The sequence below is a fragment of the Zootoca vivipara genome, chromosome 12 (assembly GCF_965207765.1).
Source record: "Zootoca vivipara chromosome 12, rZooViv2.hap1.1, whole genome shotgun sequence".
NCBI lineage: Eukaryota > Metazoa > Chordata > Lepidosauria > Squamata > Lacertidae > Zootoca > Zootoca vivipara.
This window is the reverse complement of record NC_142595.1, coordinates 3,474,479-3,493,807: the sequence shown is the minus strand read 5'-3', so window position 1 is coordinate 3,493,807 and position 19,329 is coordinate 3,474,479. Positions and strand designations below refer to the sequence as shown.

General features: G+C 42.0%; 1 protein-coding gene across 1 annotated transcript in view; it reads right to left on the bottom strand.

Annotated features, from left to right (window-relative positions):
• Positions 1 to 16,798, bottom strand: part of CEP72 (centrosomal protein 72) — a 32,474-nt gene extending 15,676 nt beyond the window's left edge. Inside the window, exons 1-6 of the mRNA XM_035136386.3 lie at positions 16,540 to 16,798; positions 14,854 to 14,981; positions 11,810 to 12,002; positions 3,900 to 4,014; positions 954 to 1,132; positions 3 to 106 (exon numbers count right to left, since the gene is read on the bottom strand). Coding sequence (XP_034992277.3) covers positions 3 to 106; positions 954 to 1,132; positions 3,900 to 4,014; positions 11,810 to 12,002; positions 14,854 to 14,981; positions 16,540 to 16,612 — 792 coding nt within the window. The 5' untranslated portion in view covers positions 16,613 to 16,798. The remainder of the gene's footprint in view (positions 1 to 2; positions 107 to 953; positions 1,133 to 3,899; positions 4,015 to 11,809; positions 12,003 to 14,853; positions 14,982 to 16,539) is intronic.
• Between the last annotated feature and the right edge of the window lie 2,531 nt (positions 16,799 to 19,329).

The window sequence follows — 19,329 nt, the reverse complement described above, 5'->3', positions numbered from 1 at the left end:
ACCTTGGGCAGGTTTTCTTGCTTCCACTTCTGCAATAAGACAAGCCGTGGTGGAGAGGCTCCTGGCTTCCGATGCCTCTTAGTGTTATCTTCTATTTTGTGAATACCTCAAGAAATAGATTTAAATAGTAAATTAATCTACAGAAACCCATACTATATACCGCAGCATCACAGAAGGCATCAGTCATAGGCCCTGTATAGTTTCCATTCCAAGGTCGTCACTTTTACTGTAGCTCCACCTTTGTGAGTTTTTTGCTTTGTGTAATTTGCTGTCCTTTCTATTTTCTGCTGTGTGTTTTGCTCTTTTTGCCTTCCTACTGTTGTTTACTTTTAAAAAAAAGCTTTTTTCTGTCCTTTCTTTGTTTGGTTCTTCCCTCCTGAACTAGCTGCCTTAAGATAAGGCTCCATCAGGTTGGTTGGAACTAGAAAAGGAGCCTTTTTTTAGTAGTGGCCCCATATATTTGGAACACTCATGCAAAGTAGAATATACCACCCTACATCTGTTTATAGGGAGACCTTTAAAAACTGGTTTTTAAACTGTGTTTAAAAGTATCTGGTTGGCTACTGGTGAAAACAGAATGCTGAACTAAAGGGACTTGGCCTGATCCAGTCGGGCTCTTCTTACACTCCAAATCCCAACCTTGGTTCAGTGGGGTATAAATACAAAGGCAGTGGTTGGGTGTTTTGAGATGCAAAAAAACTTCCATTTATCTCAACGGTATCGCAGGATGGTCTAAGGCTCCAAGCCTACATTGTGACATCATCACATAACATCAGAATGGATACTAAAGAGAGGGTTGTCCACCAAACAAGTAATAAATTCCCAACTATGAAATAGATTGGTGAGCATTTAAGACTACTATATATACAACCCAGAAGCCTGGGGTTCCACCCTGACATGAACTAGTCTGTTATTGAAGACAACATGAGATAAGTAAAAATCAAACCACATACTGTGTAAATCGTGGAATTCAACTTTGGGGTGACTTTCAGTCGATCCAGTTATTTCTGGAGGCTTACTTAAGTCCCATTCACACTTTGTAATGAGGTTCAGGACCGCCTCATCATCTTTATCCATCACCAAGCACTTTTTTGACATGAAGTTAATGTATTCAACTCTTGGATGGGCAGAGCTGCGGAAAGAAAACGGCATGCTTTTTATACCTTATTTAAGTTTTCATTTGAGAGAAAAATGTACCTAAAGAAACAAATGACGACATAAGCCCTCTTCAGGCACTGCTGCCCTAAAAGGGTGGCATGGATGTTAGCTTAGCCCTGCCCCACAGGGCCATGCACCCAATATTCAGGTAACCTGCGCGAAGCTCTCAAGTGGGGAGCCTTGTGTACCCATAGAGGCTTCCTGCATGACTGAGGAGCTTGTGGGGAGCCTCCACAGACAGGCAACACACTCTGCTGCAGAAGATCACTCAAATCACCTGAGTAGCCAAGAGGTCTTGCACGCCTCCAGGAGAGAGGCTAAATCAGGCATCCCCAAACTTCGGCCCTCCAGATGTTTTGGCCTACAACTCCCATGATCCCTAGTTAACAGGACCAGTGGTCAGGGATCATGGGAATTGTAGTCCAAAACATCTGGAGGGCCGAAGTTTGGGGATGCCTGGGCTAAATGTTGGCCTCCACAGGGCCGCTGTACCAGGGTTGCTTTTTAAAGTGGTAACATCTGAAGACGGCCATGGAGAGCTCATAATCTAATTCTAATTAGCACACTTTTGACAAGGGAAAGTAGGTCAGTTAGCCTGATTAAGACTCAGAAGATCTAACAGAGGTTTTAAGCCTTTCAGAGACTTCCTGTGCCACAGAAAGCAAACATACCGTAGTTACAACTCAAGCTGTAAATGAAGCCCAAGTACTTGGATATTCACCACGTCTGCATAGTACATCCCTACGTTCCTGGCTTTGCCTGAAGCAAGATGAAATGACTCCTGTTTGAAACAGGAACCGCATGGCCTGTAATGGCTCGGTGCCAAGGCAACTCTCAAGTATGACCAGATATGCCAATAGTGTGCTGAACTCTGTCTACAGCACAGATAAACAACAGGCATGTTTGCTGCTGAGTAAAAGGTGCACATGAATCTTTACTGAACACTGTTTATCAGTTATCATCCCGTTTTCCACTGGCACATGCGACACAGAAAATCTGCCCTAGTTGTAGATGGTGGGATTGTCGTCTTAGGTATGCAGAATTGCAGGAAGGAAGCAGGCTGCATCAGTTAAGGAAGCAAAAGCTTGTCCGCTCTGCCACACGAATCAAAGCACACCAGACTTGCACAAGTCTACCAATGGTGTACTACTCAGAGTGCCAATTAAGTTTAGTTTCCATGGGGGGGGGGCACACACAGACTTCTACCCTTTTGAATCTTCTTTGGCAGTTCAACTAAAACCCTTAGAAAACCAAAACCAGGGGGCTGATACTGATTTCCCTTCTTGCCAGGTGCTGCTGGCAGAGTCGGGCCAGTTAAAAAGCAGAGCAGTGGTGCATCCTCTATCATGCCCCTAAGTCCCCCAGACTGAAAGCCTTTGCCAGACCCCTTCAGCCAGCCTTCCTCCAGTCTGGTCTAAGGAAACTGAGAAATCCCAGCATTCACATGAAAGTAACTGCTTGTGTCTAAGGCAACTGCCCCACCTTATACCTTCCAGTTGTTCTGGACTACAACTTCCATCTAGCCAGCATGACTGATTGTCAGGGATGATGGGAGCCATAATCCAAAACATCTGGAGGGCAAAATGTTGAGCAGACTACCTTGCAGGGTCGCCCTACCCCACATGTGCTCTCCTGTCAACCGCTTTAGGCCGCAGAACTGGCAGGGTTAAAGATGCCACGCAATACCTGGTTCCACACTTGTAAGAAATAGCTATTTTAGTATGGCAGCACCTACACTTTGGAACTCCCTTCCTATTGACACCAGACAGGTGCATTTGCTGTCTTATTTCTGGTGCCTGCTTGAAACCTTTTTGTTTAGGCAAGTTACAGATGTTGACATGTTTTAATCTCTTTTTGGTTACTAATGATTTAAATTGTTTTTGAAATGTTGTTAGTTAATTGTTTTTAACTGCTTTATTGATACAGTAATTCTCATATTTCTTGAAAAGCACTTCGAGGTTTTGTTACAATGTATAAAAATTATATAATATTTATGGTGTATTTTTATCGAATAAATAAAGTAAGACACAAGCAAATAGTTTCATGTTTGTTCATGCTAAGATTTCTCCATCTTTACACTGCAGCTATTGCGACAGGGGCTGCTCCCCACAGATTATTCTCCAGTCCCTTAGATAGTATGGGGTTGGGGTTCTACACTCAGAAAAGGGAGCCTCAGACACAACCTGCACAGGGATCACTTTCTGTGCAGGCCTTCGAATCCCAGCCTATTACTTTTCAAATTCAAACCACTTGGTTTCAAAACTGATAACCTGTAATGCCTACAAAGCCAGGCCCTCTCTCTACAAAAAAAATACTATTAACACACAGGTAACTTCATGCATAATGCTGAGCCTTTCATACTCTGGAGATAAAGCACTGAAAGCATAGCTGTCAACTTCTCCCTTTTTAAAAGGGAAATTCCCTTATGCTGAATAGGCTTCCTCGCGAGAAAAGGGAAAACTTGACAGCTATGACTGAAAGTTGAGGGCCAAGATTCAAAGGAAAAGCTGCATCCAATGCAGCCCAGAGATTTGCAGTTAGGAGAGGCACTCAGAGAAGCCCAAGGGCTTCACCACACCACTATGGTGCTATTCCAGAGGGTCCTCTAATTGGCAGTGGGATTGGGACAGCACAGTAACAGGAAGGGGCATACACAAATTCCCCAGGCAGCCCTGTCCCAATTTCCAGATATTTCCACAGTCGCATGATTACAGTTGCTTGAACCCTTGTTCTGATCCTACCTTTCTGTTTCAGTCCATCTTGTTACCAGTGGAGGCTTCCTGAATTTATAAGCATGATCGGTAGAGAAATGTAAAAGGGATGCTTTTCGTTCACTGTCTCTCACAGGACGATCATCTAAACAAAACAAAACAAAACCCACCCAAAAGGGAAGAAAATGTATTTACAATGGTCTGCATGCAAGGAGAACATTTGCAAATTCAATACTAGAATATCCCCAAATTTATAAGATGAAAGTTTTTTCTTAACCCCCCCCCTCCACAATTTTGCGCCTCGTGGCAACTGCCCCTGTGCCCTCCCGCAAACGCTTACACCACTGTGTTGAAGGGAACAGTGAGTGCAGAGGGAGGGGGGTTTCTGAGATTTTGCAGGTACAGGGAGAAGCAAGGGCACCTCTGTTGGCAACCCAGGAACCATGTTGGCAGCCCTGCGCCAGAGGGCACAAACTAAACCAATGGGTTCAAATTCAAAGATGAAGGCTTAGTCTATGCATTAGGAAGAACTTCCCAATAATATCAACAGACTGCCTTGGAAGATGGCAGTCTCTGCTTCGTTAAGAGGTTTCCAAACAGAGGCTTGATAGCCACTTATCAGGAATGTAGTAGATTTCCTGCACTGGCAAGAGGCTAACTAGATAACCTCTGTGTTGAATGATTGTGTAAAAGTGTCATTATTGTTTCACTGTACCTTTAAGAGTCAGGAAAGATTTAATGACTGGAGCTCTGCAGCTGTGGAGCAGCTCTACAGGTGTTGCTGTGAAGCTGATGATGCAGGGTATATCAGGGGTGTTGTGTGTTGCCTCTGTGCTGGGCGTTTTCCCAGTGTGCTCTTGGTGGGTGGTTTGGTTGTGTGGGTATTTTGTGTAAGCCTAATTTAATTTAATTTTTGTAATTTTTCCTTTCTCCTTTAAACCAAGCATTTGTTTAAGCCTTGGTCTCTATGTGTAAGTTCCTCAACCAGTTTCTGCTGATGAAACTCAATTGCTTTTAACCCTAACATCTTGGTTATGGGCCCAGTGGTTGAGCGTGGAACTGCACATGTTAGTTTTTGGAGAAAGGTTTAGAAAGGTTTTTTTCCTTCTTTTTGCTGCAACGGTTTTGTGGGCTGGTGGTTGAAAAGTTCCAGCATGGCAGACCGTGTTGCTGAGGCTGAGAAGGCTTTAACATTCCCGCAACTAACGGCCGAGAACTACAGTCTATGGTCCTTTCGCATGGAAGCACTTCTAACTTCCCGTGATGTGTGGAAGTACGTGACCGAGGACCCTCCTGCTCCTGTGACCGATGCCTGGTCGAAAGGTGATGCTAAAGCAAGGGCATTAATTAACTTGTCTGTTAGTGATCAGCAAGTTGTGCATATAAGAAATAAGAAAACTGCCAAAGAAATGTGGGACAGTCTAGCGGCAGTGCACCTTAGAAAGGAGTCAGCGTCTGCCGTAGCTAGCCAGATATCTGCTGTACCTCCAGCAAAATTAACTGTGGAAGGGGTAACAGCAAGATTGATGGGCGAGCTGGACAGAAGGGAGGCTTGTGGGATTAGCACTCCTATTTCTAAAAATAATGAGGAACGCCGTATGCAAGTCTGTGGTGATTCATCTGCATTCAAAACTTCCAAGCATTGCTGGTTTTGTAAAAAGCAGGGGCACCTTGCGAGGGACTGCAAATTTAAAAAGCAAAATGCTTCAGGGTCTGTTCCAGTTTGTAAATCACAGACAGCAACCCAGCAGTCGGCAGCACATCGTAAAGATGGACGTGAGCCGCGAGCGTTCCATGTTCGTGAATTAGGTCGTAAAGTAATTAAAGATGACACGTGGAAATCGTTTGTAGTAGATTCCGGGGCGTCAATTCATCTTTGTAACGACCGAAGTCTGTTTGTTTCTTTCGAAGAGGAAATTGGCACCATTCATCTGGCCAACTCCGACGTTCTACAGTCGCTTGGCAGAGGTACTGTGAAACTTGACTCCTTGAACATCACAATAGCAAATTGCACTTACTGCTCATCAGTGGACAATTTATTATCAGTAAGTTGCTTTGCACGCCAAGGAGTAACTGTGTGCTTCACAAAATCACTATGTGAGTTCTACAAAGGGGGAAAGCGTGTATTGTATGCCAGAGAGTCTGAAGGTTTATATAGACTATATTTCAAAACGCATTCACAGCCACCTGTGAACTGTAGAGTAACCCAGCCAAGTCAAGGGTTGAGAAAAAGTCAGGGGTTGAGAAATGTAAAGCCTCACTCTGGATGTATTCATGAGGCGCATAGACTTTTGGGACATTTAAATTTCACAGATGTGATAAAGACAGAGAAGATTGTTGATGGACTAAATTTAAAGCCATGTAAATACTATATGCAATGTGTATCTTGTTGTAAGAATAAGATAAAAGTTGCAAGAAAGGGTAAATGCTCAGGCAGGAAAGTAACAGAGCCATTTGAACGTGTGCATTGTGATTTAGTAGGGCCACTCCCTCCTTCTTTAGGAAATTCAAAATATTGGCTTACTCTTATTGATCAGTACAGCAGATATTGTTTTGTTTACACCATTGCTGAAAAGTCACAAGCACTTGAGAAGTACAAGATTTTTTGCAACTGGGTAAAAACCCACTTTAACAAACCTATAAAGCATTTGTTTTCTGACAGGGGGGGGGAATTTGTTTCTGAGGAATTTTCACATTTCCTGGAAGCGCAGGGGACTGTTCACGAGTTGTCCTGCCCTAGAAGTCCTTGGCAGAATGGGATTGTAGAAGTAGTGCAACGTGATTTGCAGGCAGGTGTTAAAACTTACTTGCATGATGCTAATTTGGGGAAAGAATATTGGGCGGAATCTCTTCATGCCTATCTTTTTGTTAAAAACAGATCCTATCATTCTAGTTTAAATGTTACACCCTATGAAATGTTGTTCAAAAAACGCCCTAATATAAAATACCTGCGAATTTGGGGTTCAGACGTTATTATTCACTACCCTGCTAGACACAAGTTGGATGAGCGTAGTGTTCAAGGAAAGTTTATGGGCTACCAGCAGGGGGCGTACAGAGTTTATGTACCAGCAACTGGCAAATTTCATATTACCAGAAGCATGATTGAAACTGTAAATTGGAATAGAGTTGCTATTTTTCAAGATAGTGATGGTTTAGATAATGCTGATGAGGAGGAAGTAGAAGTAGAAGAGGGAGAAGCTGGAGCAGGGGATACTAGTGGATCTGAAGACGAAAAGCCTGTTGTGTCTGGTGATTTGTTTGAAAATTTAAAGACACAGACACCTAAAGAAAGGTTAAGTTCTTCTGAGTTTTCTGAAAGTAAGAAAAGCCCACAAGAGTCTCATCATTCTGATGATAGCAATTTACAGTCTGAAGCTAGAAGTCCAAATAGTTCTACTGATTCTGAAGGGCCTAGCTCTTCTTCAGGACTAAGACGTTCAGACAGAAAGAGACAGGAACCAAGACGGTTTTCAAAAGAGCAGTTATACACTGTGTATGCCAATAAAGTAGTTTTTGAGCCAAAATGCTACAACGATGTTCAAAAATTACCTTTGCATGAAGCTGTAAATTGGTACAAAGCTATGGATGCTGAAATAGCTTCTTTAAAAGAGCATAACACTTGGTCTCTTGTACCACAAACCCCAGACATGAGAGTTATTGATTCAAAATGGGTTTATAAAGTGAAAATGAATGATAAAAATGAAGTTGTAAGGTACAAGGCTAGGTTAGTAGCCAGAGGTTTCCAGCAAATCCCAGGTGAAGACTATGATTTGTGTTACTCACCGAGCGTAAAATATGAATCTGTTAAGCTTTTGTTAAAAGATGCATCCCAGCGTGGACATTCTGTCTATCATGTAGATATAAAAACTGCCTATTTGTTTGCAGATTTAGAAGAACAAATTTTTATGCGTGTCCCTGATAGCGTAATCGCCACTAAAGGAGTAGTGTGCAAACTAAATAAATCTCTTTATGGTTTGCATCAGAGTGGTAAAAACTGGCATCAGACTTTAGTGAAGGAATTGCTGAATTTTGGTTTTACACAAGGCAAGGCAGATAACTGTGTATTTACAAAAGAAAATGGAAATTCTGTGACCAAATTATGTGCGTTTGTAGATGATATATTAATTTCTACAAAAACTAAACATGAATATACACAGATAGTGTCACTGTTACAAGAAAAATTTGATGTGGTAGAATTAGGCAAAGCTAAAAACTATATATCCATGCAAATTGAAGAAGGCAAAAATGGTTCTTATCTGATTCATCAAAATGCAAAAATAGATGATCTTGTTGAAATGTTATGTTTAAAGAATGCAAATGGGAAAGAAACGCCTATGGTATGTGGTTTCACTTTTACAGATGGCAATAACACGTTCTCTGACAAAACTTTGTATCGCTCTGCCATAGGCAAGCTCAATTTTATTCAAAGAGTTTCAAGGCCAGATGTGACTTATGCTTTTCATTTTCTGGCAAAATTTGTAGAAAAACCCACTACCCAATGCTTCAAAGCTCTTAAGAGAGTGGTGATGTACCTCAAACACACAAAACATTACAGATTGGAATTTACACCATCTATTGACAAAGGTTTTGAAATATATTGTGATGCATCTCATGCTGTAGAGCAAAATAATTACAAAGGTACATCTGGTATGGTTTATTTTTATAATGGGTGTCCTTTTGAATGGAAAGCACAGAATCAAAGGATTAATTGTCTTTCTTCAACTGAAAGTGAGTTATATGCCTGTACTCAGGCCATTCGTGATATAGAGTGGTATTTACAAATATTTGAAGACTTAAAGATGCCAGTATCACTCCCAGTAAAAGTTTATCTCGATTCCCAGAGTGGACTTGCTATCCTGTGCTCAGAAACCAACACACAGCGCACTAGAGTGTTGAGATTACGTTTACAATTTGTAAAGAATTTGATTGCTGACAAAACAATTGTTTTTGAATATGTCCCCGGTGACAGACAAGTTGCAGACATCTTTACTAAAGCACTTCCAAAAGTTGCGCATGAAAGACATGTACAAAGTTTGTCTCTGTTTCACAATAATGAACTGCAGGGGATATGTTGAATGATTGTGTAAAAGTGTCATTATTGTTTCACTGTACCTTTAAGAGTCAGGAAAGATTTAATGACTGGAGCTCTGCAGCTGTGGAGCAGCTCTACAGGTGTTGCTGTGAAGCTGATGATGCAGGGTATATCAGGGGTGTTGTGTGTTGCCTCTGTGCTGGGCGTTTTCCCAGTGTGCTCTTGGTGGGTGGTTTGGTTGTGTGGGTATTTTGTGTAAGCCTAATTTAATTTAATTTTTGTAATTTTTCCTTTCTCCATTAAACCAAGCATTTGTTTAAGCCTTGGTCTCTATGTGTAAGTTCCTCAACCAGTTTCTGCTGATGAAACTCAATTGCTTTTAACCCTAACACTCTGAAGATTCTCTTCCCTCCCCCTCATGCCTAAATCTGGTGCAATCGACTGGATTAAGTTCATGGTGACCATGCATACAACATTTAAGATATGTGCACTGACCTATTTTGAACATTATCTGGGTTTTAATATTTAAGTTTTTTTTTTTTACAAACTTTATTGAAGTTTTTAAAAACAATTACCAAGCATAAAGTGTTGCCTTCCAGGACAAAATACATGTACAGGTATTTTATAGTTCTATTCATTTAACTTTTGAAATATTTTCAAGTTGTGAGTCACTATAAGTCACGTGTGAAAGCAGAGTATAAAATAATCCGAATAATTAAAAAAAACCAACAACTTCCCCCCAAAACTTGGGGAGAATGGCACAATGAAAACGAGGGTACTGATTTGCTCCCTCAGTCTGCAAAACTCAGGCGAAAATTGTCAGAGCAATATCCTAGTGGCACAGAGACAGACGCCACCAAGAGATGCTTGTCAATTCATCCCTCTGAGCCATAGCCCCTTCTGGTTAATAATGAAAATAAAGGGTCCAGGGTATATTTCATAACACTGCGAACCAAGAAGGGGAGGTACTGCAAGTAAGAGAAAGAAATGGGAGACGAATGATTTCTTTTTAATTTTCACACCATAAAGCAGCCCTATGCACCAGGGGCATAGCGTGGGGGGTCCCAGAGGGATGTGGCAGATTTTTGAGGGGGCGACTTCTGGCGCGGTGGCCATTTTGGAACTGGGCAAAGCAGCATCAAAAGTCACTTCTGAGCATGCTCCGCCCAGTTCCAAAATGGCGGCAGCACTACTTCTGGTCTGCTATTTCCGGCCCGGTCCCTTATTTCTCTGACAGCAACTTGGCAGGTATGGTGGGGAAGGATCACTGCAACGGGGTCAGAGGTGAGGGCTGGGGTGCTGCAACGGGCTCCTTTACCCTCCATGCCCTGCTGCACGCTGTGCTCCCAGCCACCTACCAGCACACGTGCGCACCAGGCTCTGTGAGCTCATGCAAGACCGCAGCTATGCACAGTAACTCAGAGCAGGGCTTTCAGTGCCGCTGCTCTGGTTTAGTGCAACAGCATCTACAGGTACCCAGGATCTGTAACTTCCAGAAATAAATTGAAGACATTTGTTTCACCAAGGAGAAGGGTCTCCAAAACTATCCCTGAGTAAGACTGCCAAGAACTGCATGGGTTTGTGCAAATGTAGGTAAGTATCCTGTCAACAGAAATGAAGCAGGAAACAAAGAAGAAAACTATTTTCTTATCAAAGTATTTATGTATATAGCTGCCATGTAGAGCAAGGTGCGCGTTATGAGGATGTCTAATGATATCACATTTACAAAGAATATTGAAATGCAACCGTCAAACAGAATAAAGCTCCCTTTCATACACAAACTGCTATTACTGTGACATTGTTCAAATGATTGCTTTATGGTCATGGTTTGGCTCTTTAATCATTCAGAATCAAGACTCTGTAAACTGAAGTCACCTTTCCTTCCCATCGAATCTATGATAATCTAACTGTGCTAGCTTTTCCAATTCCAAATGAATGGTAGATCTCATAGGAACTTTGATAGGAGAACCATGATAAATTCTCGTACTCCCTTTCCCCCCAGTTAATTTATTACATGTTTTTGCCATTGCGTATACACATGCTGTGTAAATAAGAAAGTCAACCTCAAAGTCCTGATTTCTTTATACTGCTCAGAAATTTTTACCTTGCAAGGGAAAAGAAGCCAGGCTCTTTGCCAAGATTCAACAGCCATCAAGGCTGCCTCTCAGCCACCTCTCCTTTCTACTTCATGACTGACAGCTCCCAAACCCACCTTCAGTTGAAAAGCGGCTTAAAGGGACTGAAGTATTTGTGGGATGGGACAAGACAGGACAACAGAGAACAGGAAACAGGACTGGCCCCTTTGAGCAAGTGCAAAGAATTTGGATACAATTTGCAAAGCTTCCCTATAAAAAGGCAAGAATACTACAAATGGATTTGGTAGAAGGTTTAGAATCCTGGAGTTGGAAGGGACCCTGAGGGTCATCTCATCCAACCCCCTGCAATGCAGGAACATGCAGATCAAACCGGCAATCTTAGCATCATCAGCACCACACTCTTGTCAACTGAGCTATCTGTCAGTTTTTCAGAAAATGCATACATAGGAAATGAAAAAGAAGGTAAGCAGCAAAAGGGAATTATGGCACTTCATTTCGCCGCACAGCAAAACAAAAACAAGAAGAAACAGCTTGGCCACAAAAATGTACCCTCAACAAGTAGCAGCAGACATCCTAGTTTCCAGATGAGCGCATGCATATATGATACATGTGCTTTCAGAGATCTATTTACTGCATTCACATTCTACATTTAGTTGCTTGCCTTAAAAAAGTAACATGAGATGATAAAAAATATTTCCCATCTTTGGGAATAGCTGGGCTATAAATCTAAACTAGTTCAGCCACTGAAGGAAAAATATTCTAATACCTTTTTTTTTTTTTTGCAATATGTACTGTTGTGTCATCTTACTCACCCAACTGCCTGAGATTCGGGAGCATGTGAATGACAAAAAGCCGATAATCAGATTCATTTTTAACAACAGGATTCAGCCGGAAATCCACATCCTTGAGTGCAGTTAAGCTGTGAAGTCGAAATACTTCCGACAATGAGGAAATGTAATTGAAGTAAAGATTGAGTTTTTCTAGGCATGTAAGATGTTGAAGGCCCTGTTAACAAATGGTTAAAAAGCAATTGTGTGTTTATTCCCATCTTACAACTCCAGTAAACTATGTGTAAATTGCTTGTAGCCAGACAATTGCAAACAGTACTAAGCAAGATAAATATCTGAAGATGTAAAAACATGAGCCACTGAGCCATTGCCCAATTTTTGTTTAACATAAGGAAGCATAGCTAAAATAAACCATTCAGTGAATTCTTTCTGCTTACTAAGATTAGAGAACACTTTTGCAATCCACTGACACTTTCTTTAAAGCTCAAACTTTCCTAACTGCAGCAGCAAATAATGCTACTTAATACACTCATATTGATCTAAAAGCAAGTATCATACACTATCCTGTATTGACCACATATAGTGGGATTGAAATTTCACTCTAAAAGAGTTATATAATGGATCAAACAATAAATAACAGGCTAAGTACTCTATGCAACCACATACACAGATATATAATCTATATCTTACATAAATATGTTGGTACATACCTTCCAAAAGAAGCAGTTGCTTAATCTGAATAGGGTACCTTAGATAATTATTAAGTTATAATGCCCACTACTCAAGTAAACCAACTGAGGCTCAAGGCTCAATGATGGTCTGAAGGCCTCATTGAATAGTGGCAATAGGAATACACCTCACCAGTGGGGTTCAACCTCTCAAGGCCACTCAGATTCATAGCCCGGAAGTGCTCTTGCAGGCATGGCTACACATAAGCCTTAGCTAGGATGGGCTTTAAGCCAGGAGTTTTTTTTACTATACTATAGTACAATACAGTAGTACCATAAATAATGACTATATTGTTATAAACGCACGCACGCACACACACACACACACGAATAACACAATGTTTACTATATTTTACAGTTTATAATTTTTTTAAAAAAATTTAATTACTAACTCTCCGTCAGAGAGAGCCTAGGGCTTGCCAATCAGAAGGTCGGCGGTTCGAATCCCTGCAACGGGGTGAGCTCCAGTTGCTCGGTCCCTGCTCCTACCAACCTAGCAGTTCGAAAGCACGTCATAGTACAAGTAGATAAATAGGTACCACTCCGGCGAGAAGGTAAATGGCATTTCCATGCGTTGCTCTGGTTCGCCAGAAGCGGCTTTGTCTTGCTGGCCACATGACCTGGGAGCTGTACGCCGGTTCCCTCGGCCAATAATGTGAGATGAGCGCCGCAACCCCAGAGTCGGTCACAACCGGACCTAACAGTCAGGGGTCCCTTTACCTTTACCTCCGTCAGAGGGAGATTGCTACTAAAAGCCCAAGCCACCTGCCTCAGCCGACTTTCAGAACATAGAAAGTTGCCATATACTGTGCTGTCATATCAATAATCCAGCTAGCTCATTGTTGTCTGTATTGACTGGTAGAAACTCTCCAGGCTTTCAGTATTCGCAAGCCCTGCCTGGAGATATTAGAGATTGAAACTGAGACCTTTTGCATGCAAAGTCTGCCTACTTATGACTCTTCCCAAATCTATCTACTGTAATAATTGGCAACTAGAAGTCTGTGAGCCAAACCCAGCCCTCAAATGGCCACCAGTGGACCCAGTGCTTGCTTACAGAGTCAACCTCCTCACAGCTAACAAGGAGAAAGGAGAAACAACCAGTTGACCAGAAATCTACCCTGGTCTGGATCTTTCAGCATCCGCTGACTTGGTGTACACTGGTAGGATGGATCCCAAAAGTTGGGAGTGCTGGTTTGGGCACACAAAGTCGTGAGAGCACACGTATTTGAGACTCCACATTCTCCTACTATAAGCCGTAGTTATATCTCTATGGCCAGATCCAATATCACGCTTATTTACCCTGAGTAAAAAGCTCCTTCTAACTACCTTAATTTATTTATATTTAAATACAGATTCCCACTAAGGAAACTTGAATTCAGTTCCCCACACAGCTATTAAGTTCACTGGATGGCTTTGGACTACTCCCTGATCCTCAGTTAACCTACCTCACTAGGTAATTGGGGAGGTGATGTTGCTGTGAGAAGCTTTAAAGAAACAGGAATTAAAATGCATCACAAATATAAATCCAGACACAAAATAAGCAGTCATAGTGACTTCACCACACTTACGAAGACTGGGACCACATCTTGGGGGCTCTGAGTGCCAGGGCACTCACAAAATTTGGACTGTGGGTGCCTGGCCTTCACCCATTGCTGTTAAGCTCTCTTACCTCTCTTGTGGGGCCTTTGTGAGACTGCGCAAGGCCCCATTGGGTCCACCCACAGACACACCAGGCCCCAATGGGCCTTCTGGAGATTGCACTGGGCCCTGTTGGGCCTTCTTGTTGGGCCTCCCCATGGCCACGGTGGGTCCCATTGGGCCTCCTCCTGCCGTGTGATGTCACACACGCACCGCACGTGTGACATCACAGCTGCACGCTGGGCACACACAAAGTGGGGCAGAATCTGGCATGCCTGCTTATGAAAACAACTTTCTTCAGTGATTCCTGAAGCCAACCTTAAGCCTTTTGTGACAGTTTTTTTTACTCTGGCCAGTTTTTGTTGGCTACAATAAAAGACAAATGAACATACGATATAAAGCTGCCTTATCAAGCTACTCTTATCAAGTTAAGAGTATCTATCTGTGCATCTAGCTCAGAATTTTCTAATCTGAATGGCAATGGCATGTTTTAGAACCTATGCTGGACCACTGAAATATGGTACCTTTGCAAGGGATTTAGATATCTTGGGTGAGCTTTTATCTTTTTACAGATTGTTTATAGTTGTAAACCACAACAGGGTAAAATTACCAATCCTATATGCAAACCGGGTGAACCATATCTGAAATGTTAATTCAATAGATCTACAATGTAAAACATACAAAGCCCCAAATATGCCTTACCTCCAAGGTAGTCAATGCATTGCGTGAAAGGTCAAGTGATTTTAGATGAATAAAATTTTCCAATGAGTTTCCTAAATGACTAATCTTTTCATGGTAAGTTCCAGGAAGAGACAATGACCGGACATCAGCTAGAATGAGAAAATTGTTGAGAGTTTAATAATTCATTCTGATGGGACTTAAGATATGGAACAACGTATTTCATGATAATAGTGTGGATAAAAGTGTTTAGAAGAAGTGTCCATGAAGGAAGAAAAAGAGAATAGGAAGGAAACAGGGTGGGGGAAACCAGACTTGCACTGCACTGCCAAAATATTAAGTGTAGCCTACATTTCAGACTGCAACTGAATGTGGGTCCCAAGTCCTAAAAGGCTAAAAACAGAAAGTTGAGTTTCTGATGGCTCCAGAGAACAAGAGATAGAAAATTGGCAAAGTTCAATATTGGATTGGACCAGATTTTTTTACTTTAAAAAAGGTATATGAAACTTTGAAGTTGTGAAAATCTTTTGCCCAGTTCAAGAGTTGGAACACAGATACAACAGAAGATGCTATGAATAGCAGACTCTTCATGTAATCAATCCAATAAATAAATTGATCCCATAGTTAATGGTTCCTTTGAGTCTACTGCATCTCTGCTCTGGTCTCATCTCCTTCCAAATGGACTCACTGGGGACAGGCGGTTATTGTCATTCTTTGCATAAGTGGGGCATTGAAGTACTTCCAAATCAAACACCTATCCAGCTTCAGAATAAATTCATGTTGTTTCTTCACGTAAGTGAGTGCTTTGGCTTTGCTCTCCAGGTGGCTCCCCAATGTTGCTAGCCCCCAACTCCTATCATCCCCAGCCAGCATGGCCAATCATGAGGGATGATGGGATATGGCAGGGGTGCCCAAGCTTTTTTCAAAGAGGGCCAGATTTGATGAAGGGAACATCATCAAAGGGCCAACCAAAGTTGTTGAGCTTTTTTTACGGTTGAGGTTTACCCCAAAGTTGTTGAGCTTTTTTAGGATTTAAGTTGCTGAGCTTTCTAAAGGATTTTACCCCAGGACATATACTGCCACGGGAGCCAGATTAAATAGACCGGCGGGCCGGATTAGGCCCCTGAAACGGACTTTGGACATGCTGGGCATATGGAACCAAGCAACAGAGAAACAGTTTAGTCATCTCTGCCCTTAAATTATTTCAGGTGTAAGGATGAGCTATCTAATAACACCTGGAGAAGCAGATCTACATTTATTTTTATAAATGTTTATACACCACTGTATTTGATATTATAATGATTGCAATGCTTTTTGTTTTTTCAAGCTACTGTCTGTGGTTATTGCGACCTACTCTAGTCTGACATAAATATTTGCTGTTGGAAAAGCAGAATACCCAGCCGAGCGGGGCGGGAAGAGGGTCCTGGGAGCAGCAGCACGTTGGCTGCGCCTGCGCGAAGCCTAAGAAGGTTCTCCCAAGGACACATAAACGCTTACACATACATCGCCCCCTACTGGACAGAGGATCGACCCGTCAATCAACAGCCTCCGCCTCTCCGATAGGACAGCGCGCACCCCTTGTCCAGCCCCCTCCGCGTGTAGTACACCATCCCGCCTTTTTTGCCGCCTGATTAACGGATCCAACAGGCAGTCAGGGGCGCCTGGAGCGCGGTCCTCCCCACCTCCCTGCAACCCACGCTCGTCGGTCACCGAGATTCTGGTGCGTCAGGCAGACTCTCTCGCGGATGCTTTCCTCCGTCAGCGGAACCCCGTCCGCGGCCATCGCTTTTCGTGCGCCCCGCTTTCAACAGGCGCTTGCCGCCCTGCCTGAGGGGAAACCAGAGCCCCCGCAGGGCGCATGCGCCGGGTCATGCTAATCCCGCGCCGGGAAGAGGCCAATCGGACCCTCGGCCTTTGGGAGCGGAGCCGCCCCCGAGGAGGCCGCTGCCCACTCAGACGCTTAAGAGTCGGGAGCTCCGGTTGCCGGGCAACGGCTGAGCGAGTTCCGCCTTCGGAGCTTCTGAGCGGGAGATTCTCTGCCTCTCTCTCAGGGCCTGAAGGCAGCGGCTCCGTCGCTTGAGAATAAAAATGAGAAATATACAGCAGTATGGGGGAAACAAAAGCTACCAGGGCTTGATTTGTAACACAAAACACAACTTCGTTATATACTATGATCCGGGGACATCCAGAAAGTAAAAAATAAATGCAGCTGCATAAGAACCCGAACCATTGCCAAAATAGGATTATAAAGGAGGCTCTTAAGTATATATGAACATAAGTCATGAGAGACGTGAGCTCACTTTTGCCGGATGATCTCTTATATTGAGTCTAGTTTGAGACGAGCAATCTCTTTAAAGTGTGTGCGGGGGGAGGGAGTTACTGTATTGCGTTGTTCTTATTTACTTTGTGTATTTTGCGATTTTATATTGTGATTTCATGAGAGGATTTACTGGAATTTCGTTCTTTTGGAATTGCAGCTGAGTAATAATTGGTCGTTTACGCCTTATTTTTTTGCCTTTTTGAAATTGAATTGTGTCTGCAAAGTATACTGAGTTCCAAGGATGTAGAAGCTGGTCTAGCCTTTCCTAAATGAATAATGAAAACTGGATTATTTATAAAAAACACCATAGAAATGCTTTCAAAACAATGGGAGTGCAACAACTTCAGCACAGAGCATGATTCTTCCTCTGCCAGGACCTTTTAAAGGGGAAAGTGGGATGTTCGGTTTTTATGGAAGTAAGAGGGAGAAGGATATGTGTTACAAAAGTCTTCAAGATGTTCTTGTACAAAGTCTTGCTTTTCATGAGATATCAAAAGGTACAGAGGGAGGAGGCTCACAAACTGACGCTTCTTGGGTGGAGATTTGATGTCAAGAGTTTTCCTCAGCATTTGGAACAAAATGTTAATAAACTTACATGTTACAAAAAAAACCAACGTGTTGTAATCAAACATAGGAATTGAGTGATGGCAAAAGTGTTTATCATCGGGAGCTGAGAAAGATTTTGTAATTTCTTGAAGACCATACCTTAAAACGGGTCTCTTTCCCATTGTGAAACTTGTGGAAACAAGTAGCATGCTCTGAATGGTCTACAAAGGAAAGTTGAACCTAGTGGTGATGAATTTATGGGCAGGACTTTTATAATAGCAGTTGATTATTCATTTCTTTATGACTCTGTAGCCTGGTCTTCCCATACAGCAGAATGAAGATGTAGAATCCCAAGGTAGGTAGCATCATTTCTGAATCCCAATCAACCCTTTAACTTACAAACTAGACTACCATGAACAAAGATTTTAAACTTCCCCTTCCCTGCAGATGGTTGCTTTTTTTCCAGAAGAGGTAAACAGGCATCAGGTACCCTCTTGGGACATCACTTACATAGGCCTTTGCGGAGTTGTGTTCTGGGACCATGGCAATGTAATCCATTGATTAAATTCTTCAAAGTTTATAGTTTTACATTTTGTAGGTATGAAACAGACGAGAGAAAGTTAAATTCCCAAGGCCACCCCAAATAAATCCTTGAATTTGAGCCAACATTGATCAGATTTGTACCCTACATTTTAGCAAATGGAACACTGGACTGCATATAAAGTGCATTTCTGAATCCAAAAAAAAAATGTATACAATATTTGAACATCATTTGCCAATAGCGTTAAATTCATTGCACCCCTAAATGACAAGCTCAGTATGTTTTTACAGTAAGAATACAAATTGGCATCCCTTTTATTAAACAGTTAAAAAAAGGGCTTTTATTTGAAGTCTGTTCTATGGGTTTTGGCAAGGTAACAGAGTAATTGTTTTAGAATAATGTGAGTTTTGAAAGAATGATGATGAATCTGTTGTCATGTGAAGCAAGCAGAGATTAAAGTATTTGGATGTTCTGCCAGCTTTTTTTTAGAAATATCTTCCTTCCCTTTAATTTTAACATAATGATAGCATTCATGGACTGTTTATGCTGCTTTTATTAGGGTTTTACAGCAAACGTGCAGGCCAAAAAGGCAAATCATTAAATTAAAAATTGAAGCAGGAATTTCAATAGAGCAGATTTCTCCCCTAAGAGTGGTATCGTATAACTAAAGTACAGAGCAGGTTGTAACTTTTCAAACCACTGTCCTCTTCAGTAATTTTCAAAGCTTTGAATGCTTTGCACTCTGCATTTTGTTTCATTGTTTTAGATGCAAATATGCATGCATGCACTGATTGTTTAAATTGTCTACTTTTAAGATAGGCATCTAGCTGGCAATCCTTTGAGTCAATCTGACCCTTATACACATCATCCATCTTACTACCTGTAGTATGAAATGAGACACACAGAGAGGGCTCTTTTTTTATTCCCCTTCTCCAAATTGCTGATTTTCTTTCGTTTGGAATTATGATATTCTGTATTGCTGGCTGTTTCTGTAATAATTTTAATTAAATTATTCTCCAGCGAATAGCAACAGAGACTACCTCGTTTCCCCTCAGTTTCTGAATCACATGCACAGGACACATGCAAATGGGAG